This window comes from Labrus mixtus, chromosome 20 (genome assembly GCF_963584025.1).
Source record: "Labrus mixtus chromosome 20, fLabMix1.1, whole genome shotgun sequence".
NCBI lineage: Eukaryota > Metazoa > Chordata > Actinopteri > Labriformes > Labridae > Labrus > Labrus mixtus.
The window spans coordinates 6409859-6425359 of record NC_083631.1 but is presented as its reverse complement, the minus strand read 5'-3'; the positions used below and the strand labels follow the sequence as shown (position 1 = coordinate 6425359).

The 15501-nt window shown below is 41.2% G+C and overlaps 1 protein-coding gene across 1 annotated transcript; it reads left to right on the top strand.

The window, feature by feature from the left end:
• The first annotated feature begins 233 nt into the window (after window positions 1-233).
• On the top strand, window positions 234-14673 carry LOC132995449 (heparan sulfate glucosamine 3-O-sulfotransferase 6-like). The gene is made up of 2 exons (XM_061065439.1): window positions 234-1064; window positions 13225-14673. The coding sequence occupies exons 1-2, from the start codon at window positions 544-546 to the stop codon at window positions 13841-13843; spliced, it is 1140 nt and encodes a 379-aa protein (XP_060921422.1). The 5' UTR covers window positions 234-543; the 3' UTR covers window positions 13844-14673.
• Window positions 14674-15501: the final 828 nt, after the last annotated feature.

The following is a 15501-nucleotide window of genomic DNA, read 5'->3' as shown; positions in this document are numbered from 1 at the left end:
TGGAAAAACAAGAATAAGCAGTGTTTCCAAATATTTGTGCATCAAATGATTTTACTGTGAAAATGTATTTAAATAATGCGTAATTCCTTATAAACAGGAATAATACATACACATGTTTGCCATAAACACCAACGACAAGCAGAGCCTCTATATGTAGGCTTGTTTATGTGTAGCATGAGGAGGGAGGGGTGGAGTAAGAAATGGGCGTAGGAAAACAGAGGAGAAACCTTGAATGAGAGATTAGTAGACCTCACAGTGAACAGATGCAGCAGGCTGGAAGTCTCACCTGACTCCAAATAACTTTTCGTGTTTAATGACAAAACTTTCTCCATCAATAAGGGATTATTTCTGTTGTTTCCAGACAAAAAAGAGGCAAATATTATGACGGACGTGTCCAGTGTGCCGGACGCTCTCAGTGTGGTGCATGACTTTTGCGCAACAGGTTCTGGGAGATAAAATCAAAAGTTTAACTCCGATCAATGTAGGAAGAAGAAGCATGCTGTCTCCGTTTCGGCTCTTTGGCACTGAGCAGGAGATCAACTCATGGGATGTAGTGGCTGCAGAGTCAGGTTCAACTTTGGAAAGGTGCTGTCCAAAGTCTCCGTGTTTTTTACCATGGTCCTGATCTTCACCTATTTCTTCTACTGCCTCACCGGATTCTGCGATTCCGCTCCGAGGACTTTATACAGACAGCAAGCTTTGGAGTATGACGTTTTGGACGATCATCGCAGCGTCCTGGACGACCTGCGACCTCCGGCGCGCCTCCTCCCCGACGCGCCAGCTCTTCGGAACCGCACAGTGGCATCCTCCACGGACGCAGGGCAGGTGGACGCGCCTGGACAGCTGCCTCCTCTCAGCGACAAGGGGAGCGCCCCGAGCAGCGGCATGCCCGTTTCCAACACTTTCGGGACCAAAAGGTTCCCGCAGGCGATTATAATCGGCGTGAAGAAAGGAGGAACCCGCGCGCTGCTGGAGTTTCTGCGCATCCACCCGGACGTGAGGGCGGTCGGCGCGGAGCCTCACTTCTTCGACAGGTTTTATGACAGAGGACTGGAGTGGTACAGGTAGGGAACACACAAGCACACATAGACACAAGCACACGCTAGTTTGGTTTATATTTTGCCTCAGTAATTGCAGCAAAACAAAGACCTTTGAAACCACACAGGAAATTGTAACTTAAGTAGTATTTCAAATAAAGGCACACGGGATAATAAGAGTTTTTAATATTTGCTCTAACCTTTTATAACCACTGCTAGATTGACAATCATCATTCTTATTACTGCCTTGCTTCACCCTAAGCCTGATGTCTCCTTACAACTTTGTCTGCACCCTGTTTCACTCTGCATTTGGCGTAACTGTGGGTTAGTCGTGTTGCGTACGTGTGTCCTGATTTTCCTCTCGTCCATGTCAAAACTGTATTCCCACAAGGAAGAATTGTAATCAGAGATATTCACAACAACATTACGTTATTTTTGCCAAAATCACCCCCCAAAAAGTTCAACAACTGGATTGTACGGAAGCCCGAAGGGGACATGCATCAAACATTTTAATTTAACAAAATTTTCCTGTAAAATTAGTACATTTTAGTTAGTTTCTTGAGCTCTCAACTCAATAAGTCAACTTATTGTCTCAAGTCTCAACCCATTACCTTGGGATAATGCTGGTTTCCTTGTGATAACAGGATAATTTCATTCTTGAGAAATGAACTTGTCATTATGGGAAACCAGCGTTATTATCTTAAAATAAAGAGATATGTTAGCTAAGATCTAGAGAGAACAAGAACATTTTTTGGAGTTAAATCAAAATGTATTGATAAATGTCTGCTCAGTGCTTCCGTAGAATTGCATTCTCTAGATTTTCCTTGAAAGATCTATCTATCTATCTATCTATCTATCTATCTATCTTTTCATGCTATCTCAGATGATGTATGGCAGCCTGTAGGGTCAGATCACCTGCAGAAGTGCTGATGTCACCTGCCAATAAGCTGCAGACATCCATTCACCAACAGACTGAAATTCAGATCACTAAAAATGCCGATATTCTCCCTGCACGCTGCACTGTAGATGAAGAGGCGTGAGCAGGTCTCCATGGAGCCGTTCATCATCCTGACAGTCGTCTAAACAGCATCTATACACTTCAACATGACATCCTTTATTAACATCCCCACCTTGTTCTGAGTGAGAAAACATCACAGTGAATATTCCTTTATATTTGACACGCTAAAAGGATAAAACCCGGCCTGATTCACTTAATTCATGTTGGGTAATCGCTGCACAAAGAAAAACGTTTTATGGTTTTAGGCACATTAAAAGTTCACGGGCTACTTTAGATCTGACAGCAGCTGATTTGTGCTGATCCGAGCTGTAATTAAGGTCGAGTTCAGATCCTGAAGAAGAGGGATTAAGGTCTGGATGAAGCTGGTCCTGATCATCTCCAGATGTCCCTCAAGCTCCTGGAGAAGGTCCCAGCTTACGTTTAAACGCCTCATCATGAGTCAGAAAACTATTTCAGACCTGTGAGCATTTAATGTGCAAAAAAAAAGAAACAATTGATCTGCATGATAGATTTAATGCAATGTTAAAATAAATCCAACTTAATTTATGTCTAAAATAAAACATTGGCCGTGTTTGTAACGAGAAGATAGGACACATGGAAACACTTTCATTTTAGCCTGCTGCTAAGCTTCCTCTCTAATTTCTCATAAACACACACATGCACCACATGCACACACGTTTGCACCCTTCTTCTTCAAAACTTTCTCTCCTTTGCTGTCTTTCTTTACTGCTTTCTTCCTTCTTTCCAGATTCTTCTGTCTCCTTTTATCCAACCTTCTCATCCCCCCAACTTCCCCCCTTTCATGTAGCTTCACTTCTTCTCATTCTTTTATTTTAATGTCTTTAAGTCCTAATACATGTGGCAGAGTTGGCATGTTTTCATGTGTTGCTGTCACTGCTGCAGTAAAGCTGTGATAGCAGCCACACTAACATGGTCTGTAAAATTAACTTCAGTCATAATAAGGTTTGAAATGTATCTTTTTTTAAAATATGCAATCAATCTACTAATTATTTCTCTGTGAATTAAGATTATGTATCTTAGGTGACATCTTGAAAATGCTTGTTTTGTTTTTTCAATTTAATGAATAAAAATGCAGTTATCTATTTTTAACATGACAAAGAAGGCAACTAAATCATTAGATTTTAAGAAACATGATCAACAATTATTTCATCTTTTGCTTTAAATAATGTCGTAAAGATTAATTAATTATCAAAATAGTTGTTTTTAAAGCTCCTATGAGGAGTTTAAGCTGGTTTTGAAAAAAAAAGAAAAAAAGAAAATCCTCTATAGAACAAAAGCAAATGAGACAATGCGTGACAAGACTGGTCAGTTATGTACTGTGTTTTTTTTTAATGCCGTCAGATGAGGCGAGGTACAGCCCGCTGTAGAAACAGTCTTTTTATTTTTTGCCATTTTCCACTGTGAATATCACAACCAGCGATGCTTTTGACTGTGCAAAACACCACCAAAAGGACAAAATCAGCAAAGAAATAAGATAGACCCTTTGTCAACTTTAAATTGATTAACATGGTTTATGTAAGAAGACTTACATTTAGTTAAGTTAAACATCAAGAAAACAGAAGAAGAAAAAAGTCTGTGTACAATGTTGAATTCTCCTGTGATGCCAAATCGTTTCTGTAGCTAGAATTGGCTTTAAAATCATTATGAGCAAACCTCTCAGCATTTACAAGTATTGATTTATATGTGACATTTACAAGACTGCAGGACAGGCGGTTATAGTGTCTGTGATCCACTTCAAATTTTCGTCTTTTATTTCTTTTTAATCCTTTCTTCCTAATCTGAATGGATGAAAAAAGAGGGGTGAGAGATTGAAGTATGAACACAACAATAACAGAGGCAGCAGTAACGTGACCCGACTGAAATCACTGTAAGATGATTCCTCCTGTTGTCGCTGAAGCTGAGAAACTGGGAGAAATCTGTGTGCTGTCATCTGCAGTGACCCACACACACACGTAGTGGAGTGTGTGGTGTTTGCGTGTGTATCTGTGTGTGTGTGCGCGTGTGTGAGTGTGTGGGTCAGTTACAGTGACAGCCAAAACTTATCCATGTGGAACCAACAAGTGCTCCTTCACCTGCCTGTCAGTGAGCAGAGGGTTCAACCAACTGTCACATCTGGAAACACACAAACACACACACACACACACACACACACGCGTACAAAAGACTGCTGTAGGCTCTGAAAAGCAGCCTTGAGCTTTGACATGATATCTCGTTGAAGTTCCCGGCGCTTCAGCTGCAGCTTTCAGGGTCGACAGGTTCATTTTTCTATAAACTCACAGATGTAAATATTCCACAGGATCATTAATTTAATCTCAGTATAGCACCGATCAACCTACATTTTATTATGAATTTATCGACCCTCCTGTTCTGCATGACCTTTGCATCCTTGTATATCAGCCGGAATCAATATGAGAATCTCAAAATTGTTAATCATTATGCCATAATTGTATGACTTTGATGATTGATCAGCTTTTTTTATAATAACTTCATGTCCTGCAAAAGAATAGCCCAACCATTACAAGTTTCAAGACAATGTATAACACATTACGAACAATAAAATGTGTTACACCTGTTCACTAAGCCAGCATCGATGCACACTCGCTGTTGGAAGGTTTAACAACCCACTCCGACTCCACCCTCCGACTCCACCCTCAGAGGTTTTGGGCAGCGCTCGGTGTGGCAGGCCCTCGATGCAAGCGCGCAAACGGAGTGGAAGTGTGTAGGGAAAGGATGGAGGGAGTGGTTTGATATGTGTGGAGGAATGTAATGGGGGGGGGGGGGCAGGGTTTCCCAAGGTAATAGGTGACATCAAAAAAAAGAGCAACTGAGTCTGCTTTATGATGCTATAATGAGAGTTTTTGTCTTTATATCAATGCTACTTGTTGTTCGGCGGAATCACAATGTCAAGAAAAACGGAGAACAACTAACTGATGAACAAAAAATCTAATGCAGCTGTTTATTTACATGCGCTGAGATCGTAGCGGTTGTGGGCAGACAGTCAATGCACTGACTCCAGTCACAGTATATAAACGTCACTTCCCCCCTCCCATTGGCTCGAGGTGAATTCGCCAGAGAATATCCTGCTGCGTTCTCACATCAGCTCACTTCGACTTGCTGCGGAAAAAATACTCAGGGTCTGGCAGGAGAAACTCCGGGTGAAGTCCGAGTGAAAAATTGTGGCTGTTTGCGTTCACACATGCAGCTCCTCCTGGAAATATCAGAAGTTTTTCAGGAATTCTGCAAGTGTGAAAGCCCTAAAAGAGAGCAGGTCTTCATCCGTCTGTATGTTCTCTACAGCGAGTGATGAAACCATCACGTATTGAATATTCATGTTACATTTGATGGCAGCGTGGTGTTATGTATGTTACAAATAAATCTGTTAGGTTCGTATAATCAGGACAAAAAAACAAAATAAATGAAAACAAAGGCTTTGCAGAGGACACTCCAGCATTTCTAACAACAAATGAGACCCTTACATTAAGTATCTGCTGACAACCTGCACACTGGAGACATTTCACAGACACATCATTGCCCTCTCATGCATGTTGTTCCAGCATTATCGTCTGAGACAAACTTAGACCACATTCATGAGTGTTTTCCATTTTCTTTTTATCTGATGCAGTCACTCCGTCCTCTCCAGCCGGTCTGCCTCTTTTGCATGTGAGCATCCGAGCCCATTACGGGAATGGAAAAGCCACGAAATAGTGCAGTCAGAATGAGGCAAAGCTTTAATGAATTTTCTGTGTTCTTGTTGTTTTTAATGGCTTTAAGGGGACTTCATGTAGTGATGAGTTTCATATGAGACTTGAGAGCCACCGCAGGAAAGAGAAAACCCTCCGCTTTCCACGCTACAATGGTTCTGATTGTCGCGGCTTTGTCACCATGACGTGGTGGAATGAGTAATCCACGCATTAAGTCTTGTTTTTTTTATTGTTACTTGATGACGTTGTTGTCTTATAGAAGAACAAGCAGTTGTTGTTATAAACTAAATGTGCATGGAGCTCATACTTATCATTACACAACTTTTAGAAACCAACTGATGAGGCTCCCTATGAATGCTTGATTCATAAAAAAAGGTAATTTCTGCATTTCTATTTGAAAAAACAACACCAGTCCACACAAGCGCCATCAATATTTTGAAAGCTTGTCGATTGGCTGACCTACAGTCTTGACACCAAAGGCCACCTCTGATTGGATTGCTATTAAATCTTAGTGTAAATCCTATAAGGGCAGCAATTCAAGGGCAAGGAGGGATCATGTGGGTCCATAGAAAACCGACTTTAGAATTAGAAATGAAGGGATGATTTCCGCTTTAAATCAGAGTGAAGGAAAGTGGTGTTTTAAGTTTATTATGAATGATCAGTTATCAGAAGTCAGTTGTTTTAATTTTGTTAGATTAAAAATATGACCATCAAAGACGATAAATGCCATAAAACCTGCTTTTCCTGATACATTTTCTTCTGGAACAGAATTGATATTTAATTTAATCATCAATAATGTTTCATTTTTTTGACATCCTCATGAAAACAAACATTTTTTAAGACCTCTTGTGTATTTCTTCGTACCTTAAACATCGAAATACAAACCCGACATCTTGTTCCTTGTCGCTCCTCGAAGCCCTTAGTGAAGAAGCTGAACGCGGCTGATTGGTGCAACAGACCAGGAAGTGGTCTCTGTAGTTTTGAGCTGTATTGTGTTTTAATGCTGTTGGGTTCTTTGGCTGGGGTCGGGTCTAGGTGGTGTTATGAGGATTGAAAAAGGCCCAGAGTCACACCCCATATGGCTGAGATTATAATAATTTGTGGTGCATTAAGAGACGCCTGTGAAATTCTCTGGGAGGTTTCAGTCGTGTCGTTGGAGCTCCGGACGGCTCTGAGCTGGTGAGGAAAATACTGTGTGAAGAAAATAATGGTTTGTTTCAGTTGGCCAACATGAAATGTTTCAGATAGTTGGTAGTCATGCTCAGTTTCGCTGCCATTTCCAGAGAAGAATAAAACAAAGTAAAAACAGCAGGAAGGAGCCAATGGAATTTAAATAATGGAAATGTTGGTGATGTTAAAAAAAAATGAATCCAGTTAACACTTAAAGAGTTTGACTAATAGTAAAGTAAAGGACCAACAGAAGGAGGACATACTGGCTGCTGTGTTATTGTCAGAGAAGCCAGCACTTCAACATAGCATGTTTCCTTAATGTCTGATATTATAGGAAGGTCATTTTATGATTTAATTCAGTCGATATCTTACAAATTGATCCTTTTGTCCCTGACCAACAAAAACTGTTTCATGTCTTTATACAGAGGCCGCCCACAACACACACCATTCTGCAAGATTTTACCCTCAACCCATCCCAACCACTGCTTCACACACATAAACAAGCACACGCTCAAAATCGTTGCATTTGTTTCCTGCTGCAAACCACCAAAGACGATCATGCAAAACACCGTGTGGAAGTGAAGCACTTCAGCAGCCTCCTGTTGAGAAAAGCCTCCTCCGCCTCCATTACGGCATCATTATTCATATGAAAAAATAATTTGATGACAATATATTTAGAGCCTGTGGGTGGGAGAAGTCTTTTTTTTCCCCATTCATTCATTTGGTTTCCTAGAGGGATCGAACCATTTACTTTGTCTCTCTGCGTGTCCCTAAAGCGTCGGAAAATTCACCTCCAGGCTGTCACTTGCAAAAGTGTTTTGCGAGTTTACTGTGCGTATGTGTCACTAACTTTTGTGAGATATTGTTTAAAACTTTGCTCCGTCTCAAGCACATCCTCCAGGCAAAGTTTTTTTTTTTTCTTCATACATGATAGTTGTGTTTTTCCAACATCGGCATCCATGACATTTTGAGGCCTCGTCGCTTCACTCAGGTTTCTGATCAGACAAAGAACATGTAGACAGCACGGCGGTGTGCAGCCTTCATATCCTGCAGGCAATGATGACTTCTTTAGTGTGTGCAGGGTCCACTGTATTATCACAACAACAGATGCAGTGACGTGATAACGTTCTGTCACAGTGAAAATTCATGATTTTATTAACTGTAGTCCAACAAGATTACACTTAACCAATAGTTTGACATCCTGGGAAACACAGCTATTTCCTTTTAACTGGAATTAGACGAGAGGTTGAATACCTGTTCAATTTAAATCTGTTTAATCCAAAGCTCCTGTCTGCAGCACTAAAGGTCAAACTAGGTATACATCTTAAACAAATCCACTATAGAAACCACATGAGCAATGTTCCTAAAATGTCATACCCTTTATGGAAACTGCTCTTTTTTCCTGCTCTTGAACTTTGGGAAGGTCATTGTTGTTGTACTGACTTGATTATGTTAATCAAAACAAACCTATAAGCCACTGAGGGGCTGCTAGCCTACCATACTTTTCTTAATTGACTCTTCCGAGTGGCGTGGCAATGACTCAGTCCACAAACGTGCAAACGTGCAATCGTACTAAAACGGGTCCATTAATATAAAGCCTCAGGTCAGCTACATAGACTAATCCAGTATAACTTGAATGCAAACAAACAGGCTCAATGTTGAGGCCACGCTACACATAAAAACGGCGGTCAAAAACTGTGCACCTCCCAAGGTTGGCTGCTCACCTGCCATTGGTTATCTCTTCCTCTACTTGTACCGTCACCATACACCATAGTGAGTATGCCACCTACTGTGACAACAAGACATTACGACTGCAAACACACATTGAACATGCTAAAATGTAATAAATGTTTTGTTGTTTTGTTTGCTTTTCATAGGAAAATATCATGGTTTTTTTTCACACATGCACTCAATTCTGCATGTGAAATTTCCAGAAATTTTCGGGGTGAGCTACATGTGTGAACGTTAACAGCTGGATTTTTCACACCGATTTTTTCGAGGCTGCTCCTTAGTACAATTTCTGCTTGAAACTGTGATGAGGAAATATTCAGGACTATTCCCTGCCAGCAAGCAGTCCGGGGTGAGGATGTTTATGCAACCGCTGCTATCGTCCTGCATGTAGTCAAACTGCCTCATACTCGTTCCTTCTTGTAATTATGTTCTTTGCCATCACTCATTGAAAATGAGAATATACTACGTAGCATTATTCTAATACATATACTCATTATAGTGTTGGAAGCTGTTGCTGTGTCCGCTCAACAGGACAAGTCTCCCCCGCTGTGAGGTGCATGTGTGAACAGGCAAGTCAGGAAGGTTTTCAAGCAGCCAGTCCCAAAAATGTCTTGAATTTTTCGGGTTTGCATGTGTGAAAACAGTTCATGTTTCAACCAGGCATGAAGGCGTAAATTGAAGTTCCCACACTCATCCTGTCTTATTTGACGGCCTGTATGTGGCCCCTCAGGCTCCTCCTGTACTCCTCTGCTAGGAAATGTTTTCACTCAGTTTGTTGTTTGCTCTCTTGCTCTCTCATTTTTATGGCCTTGCTTTTTCCACTGCCTCTTTAATTTGGTCTCAGCTATGAAAGCATCTGGAGATGCAAAAGACGGTCTTTGGCTCCGATGGTCCAGAAAATTTAAGTATAATAGCCAATGGAATTTAAGATCTGTTTTTCATTACTGAAATGACATGATTATTGGATTTTTTTAGAATCATTTTCGTTTACAGTCATCCCTTCTTTCTCTCCAGAATGCCTTTTGTTCGCTCTCTACGGGGGATGTAGCTACAGGTCTTCAGCGGGAGAGCTCATAATCTCAGGGGCAGGAAGTTTTTTGCCCACATCCTTGTTTCCTCAGTCAGTATTTAATCTTCTGATCCAGACTGCCATATCAGTAGTGTAATCAGTGCTGAAGCACTTCAGGGAAGAAATATGTTACATCCTCTAAGCAGCAGGGAGTTCCAGGCTGATGTGGCTAGTCAGCAGCACTTTCCAAAGCCAGCCTAAATAGAAAACATCTTCATGCCCTGAGTAACTTCTGCACATGTTGGTGCAAAAACTGTAAACTTAAAGGCCCTTTCCTTAAGTAAAAAGAGAGCTCTGTATTTGTGAAACATGCATAATATAACAGATTTACATATATGACAAAATTGACGTGAGATTAATCATCCTTGACCTGTTTACAGTTTCTCCTGACACCACACAGGATCAGATTTATGACAGAAAATGGAGAATATTGATTGTGTGATAATTGTGATGAGGGAGATAGGGAGCAGGGGAGAGAGGGGAGGAAAACAACCACAACTCATTAACTATTCATGAATATGGAAAGACAAACTAATGGTCAATTACTGAAGTGACACTTGTGTGAAGAAGTGAAGGACAAATCCAGGAGTATGGGTAAGAGAGAGGAGAGGGCAAAGACGCTCAGATTCTCATCAGTAAACACTGACACCTCTGTGCTTGTATGTGTGTTTGTGTGATGTGCACTGACTCACACACACACACACAGAGAGAACAATCCGTCATATAGAGACAGACGTATTGATCAGACACGGATAAACAGGGGACAGACAGGCAGCGATGGGCCATTTGCAGCTCTTGTAGTTGGATAATAATCAATTAATGGTCTTTTATTATGGGGATCATTTAATGGGAGTGGATTGAAATGTCTCTACGTTTAAGTGAAAGAGGAAACTTAAAACTTATTCAGGGTCACTCCTCACAGTCATGAGCATGGACCCTGAATGCAGAGTGATTGAATAGTTTCTTACATTTGCCACACACTTTGCACATCTCTTATAAAATCACTTTAACGTACAGTTTTAATCTTTTAGCTCGACAATTTTGGGGAAACCAGCAGGATTAAGATGATAAACAATGGTGCAAATTGGCAGGGATGGCTGGCATAAATGGACTTGCAGGGCCAAGTCTCCCCTTTCCTATACTATAAATATGAGAAAATGATTCTTCATATGACTTACAACAGATTGTTTTAAATACTGGTGGAACCTAAGATAGCAACCAGATCTGATATTACAAGAAAAACACACTATATCTCTAAATAGGCTTTTTTTCTTTACAGCCTAAGCACTGTAGCATCCTCTTCCATCACTTCTGTAATGTACATTAGTGACAGGTCATGGCACGCCCTCTTAATTTGCTGATCATTTAGCCTGAAATCATTCAGCCAACAGAGCGCTAACTTTTCACCAATGACCCAACTGTCACTCCACAGACTGAAGAAGAGCTCTGAAACTAACTTAGCATCTCTTAACTTGTGAGACAATCTATTTGACATCTTTCAATTTCTGCCATCTTCATGCTAATTCTGTTAGCCGCTCATATCGCAATTTCCATTATGTGTTAGCATCAAGCTAATGAATTAAGATGTACATCCCCAGCCCATCTGTGGAGAATAATTCACCAACCGTCACTGCTAATGAGCCATTACTTTTAAAATGAAATGTTTTGCCTTTTAAAAACCATGGCCCTCAGTTTAAGACCACAGAGAATGTTTCTAGAATAACTCATTTTCCGTTTGATGTCCATCAGCGATCTTTGGTTTTGGATGACTTCGTGTCATTGACATTTTCAATCTGAATCAAATAAAGCACACTCAGGCTCATTACTTGCTGGCTACATACAGAAAGCCACATGAAGGCTCTTTGTTTCCAGTAACACAGTGACATGAACTACAGACAATTACTTGTTTCATACATGGCTCATTGTCTGATTCTCATGCAAAACAATTTGTTTCTGAAACCCCAATCCACCACAGTTCTGCCTCATGCAGTCCGTCAGTGTCTGATGTAAACGAACAAATGCCGGATCTGTTGAATACCACGTTACCCACAATGCCTGTGTGCCAGACAGAGCTGAAATGAAAGCAGTGTGTGACTGCGGGCTTTCAAAGAGTTTATAGGACAACAGGTGCACACAGTCAGTACAGTATTAAAGAAAACAACTGGCAAACAAAACAAGTTTAAGACCAAAAATGAGACGTTTTTTACATAGATCAGCAATTAGAGCTTTAGATTGATATACAGTTAAGTGATATGATAAATTAATCTCTAAAATATAGTAGCATACTTCAGCATCCCTCCACATTGCAGCCACATGTTGGACACAGCAGCTGAGCTCAGCAGTTTGTCGGCCTGGTTACACTTCCTGCAGATTTTGGTTTGTTTTGGTCTGTTTTGGGTTGTTGTAGTAATCCGCAGGGGAGGTGAGGGTGGCGAGGGGGGGTACACTTTGCTCCTGCAGGAAGAAGGAGGAGGAGGAGGGGAAATAGCTGTTAAGTGGTTCTTGAGGCTTTGTGGTTTTGACTCATCAGGCGAGCGGGGAGTGTACGGTCCTGGTGCACAGGCCTTACAGTGAGGCCGTCTGGAGCCCTCGTACATAAACACACTCTGGTGTGAGAGGCTTTAATCACAGATTCTGGGGTTGCTTTAAGGTTTTGTGTTTATAATGTGTTTACATTATCTCTCCTTCTTTACTGAAGTCCGTGAAGAGGGACTATGGACACTTTCATGCTTTATAAGACAAAGTTGAATTGGTTGAAGCGAAACCTAATGGTGCAGTTTTACAAAATATGAAGGAAAAAAAGGACACAAAGTTTTTGTTAAGGTGCATTACTCATTCTTCACGTGTAAATATTTGGTCCAAGACTTTGTACAATTTAAAAAGGGGTTGCTTAAAGTGATGAAACTGTCACCTTCAACTCTGTGAAACTCAGAAGAATCTTTTTGGTTGTTTGGTCCACAAAATTAATGTTTCTGTTCACTCTCCTGCTTCTCATTCACATCATTTCTAGAAGAAGCAAGCAGCTCTTTTTTTTTATTTTTATTTTTTTTTATAATTCTGATGAAACAACGTTATTACTGAGCAGCAGAAAGACAAAGTAGACAACACAGCTGGGGGACAAAAGCATCAGATCAGCTAAAGATTCAGATGTTATTCCAAAGAGTTGGTCGGGATCAAAACGTGGCTCCTGAAACTTTTCCAAAAGTTTTGACTTAATGGAGCACACATTTTACTCATACAGTGACCACTTCAGAAGATGCAAAAATCGCAGCCCACTCAAAACACCAAAGAGCACCTTAATGTGGTCACTTTAGGGACCAATCAGTGTGTCTACTACTTTGTCTTTTCAGTCTTTACTTAGTGTGTCTGTTTGATTCCTACAGGTAACATCTAAACCTTGAGTATGGTCATGGTTATAAGTCAGCAGTGTTCTTACAGCTTTTGAAATCTGAATTCCTTTTTCTTCTTGTCGTTTAGGACCCTGATGCCTCGGACGCTCGACGGCCAGATCACCATGGAGAAGACGCCCAGCTACTTTGTCACGAAGGAGGCTCCGGGTCGTCTCTGCACCTTGAACTGCCAAACCAAGCTCATCGTGGTGGTCAGAGATCCTGTGACGCGGGCTGTCTCTGACTACACTCAGACTCTGTCCAAAAACCCGGGTCTTCCCTCCTTCCAGAGCCTGGCTTTAAAAAACTCCTCCAGTGGTCTGATCGACACCACGTGGAGCGCCGTACGCATCGGCCTCTACGCCAAACACCTGGAGAACTGGCTCCAGCACTTCCCCTTGTCTCATTTTCTGTTTGTGAGCGGCGAGCGGCTGGTGTCCGATCCGGCCGGGGAGATGGGTCGGGTTCAGGATTTCCTGGGCCTGAAAAGGGTCGTATCGGACAAACACTTTTATTTCAACCAGACCAAAGGCTTCCCCTGCTTGAAGAAGCCCGAGGGGAGCAGCAGACCTCGCTGCCTTGGAAAGTCAAAGGGCAGACCCCATCCAGATATCTCCTCCGAGGTGCTGCAGAGACTCAGAGACTTCTACAGGCCCTTTAACCAACGCTTTTACCAGATGAGTGGACAAGACTTCGGGTGGGAATAACAGAGAAGATTCCTGTCATGGCCTCAGAACAAAAATAAAATCCTCTGGAGAAAATGACTGTGATCCTCTGCAGGGTTAACTTTCTCAGGGATGGGAGATGATTCTGCCTCAGTAGACTCAACCTGACAGGCAGCATCTCAACTCTCATTTTTTTGTTATGGAGAAGAAGCCAACATGGACAAGATGCTGCCAAAGTTGGCTTAGTCAATACACCATTAATTAATTGTCTGACCTGTCACTAATGTAAGTGTCAAATTGAATTTTGAAGCAACAAGGATCCAAAGGGAAAACAAAAAAAAGATTTGCCTCTGAATATAATTTGAACGTTTCTTTCTGTGTTTCTAGAATAAGCTGATATTTAAAGTCTCTGTTGATATGAAATACAACAGATGTGTTCTTCTTTTATGAAAGAAATGTATTTATTACATGACATTGTAAACTAAAATATAAAATGGAAAACATTTTTAATCGACAGGACATTAAAAGAAATGTCGTACTCCATGATAAACCACTATCTCTCTTGAATCATTAGCAGTGTTACGTGGACTGCGTTTATATTTACATTTCATGAATATTTAATGTTTCTAAATGCCGCATGTCTTTGTGTTGATGTGGATATTTTTTTTAATACGTTGCCGTTGCTATACCAAAGATACCTCAGATGTAAATATAAAACGATAAGAAACCAAACATACACACATTCCATTTGTAGATATCTTTCTTCAAAGCTACATCATTATTTTCCGTTGCCTTGGAGACGAGCTAACTGTGTTCACTTTAAACTCCCTGTATAGATTAAACAAAGCACAGCGGTGTGTATTAAACCTGAATTCTCTGACTTTATTTTTTTGTGATGTGAAGTAAAGTTTTATCTGAAATGAAAGAGTGGGGTCCAATAATTCATCCTCTTCCTCCGGAAAAATTGGCAACTTATGGTTTTGAACAATAAGGCCCTGTGTCTGCAAACCTCGTTTGTTTTTTACACAGACAGCACCCATCTTCAGTGCAAAACGCCCTCAGCACCAACTTTTTTTGGTTGATTCGCTCTCAGTTCAAAATAGTTGAAAAAAATACTTTTGGAACATTGTGCAAATGTCCATGTCACTTCTTCCTCACTGACCAAGGGGTGCAGATGGTCATGCCCCATGTACAGAGGCTATAGTCCTATAGCGGACAGCCCGGGTTCAAGTCCGACCTGTGGCTTCTTTCCTGCATGTCCTTCCCCTCTCTCCCTGGTTTTTGTCCACATGTCCTCTGGAATAAAGACAAAAAGTCCAAAAATCAGGAAGGGGCGGAACTTCTGATATCAGCTTATCACCAATTTTTCATTCATTGGTTTTGAAAGTATGACGTGTTTCACTCTATGACAACCATGTTGTTTCTGCCACAGACTTGTCTAGCGTTTGCTCATTCCTTTATTTATGCTCTCGAACTTTAGCTCCCACCGTAGCTCTTCATCACTGGAGAAAACTCTCCCTCCATCTCTCCCATCTCTTCCTCGGTCTCTCTGACACAACTTTTCCCTCTCGCCACTTCCACGCAGAGCGACCACATGTAGAGTCTGAGGCCTTTAATTATGAGAGAGATGTCAGCTCACTCAGAAAGGCCCCCCCACCCCGCCTTCCTCTCTGGGCTCAGAATTAGCAGCAGAGCTCTGT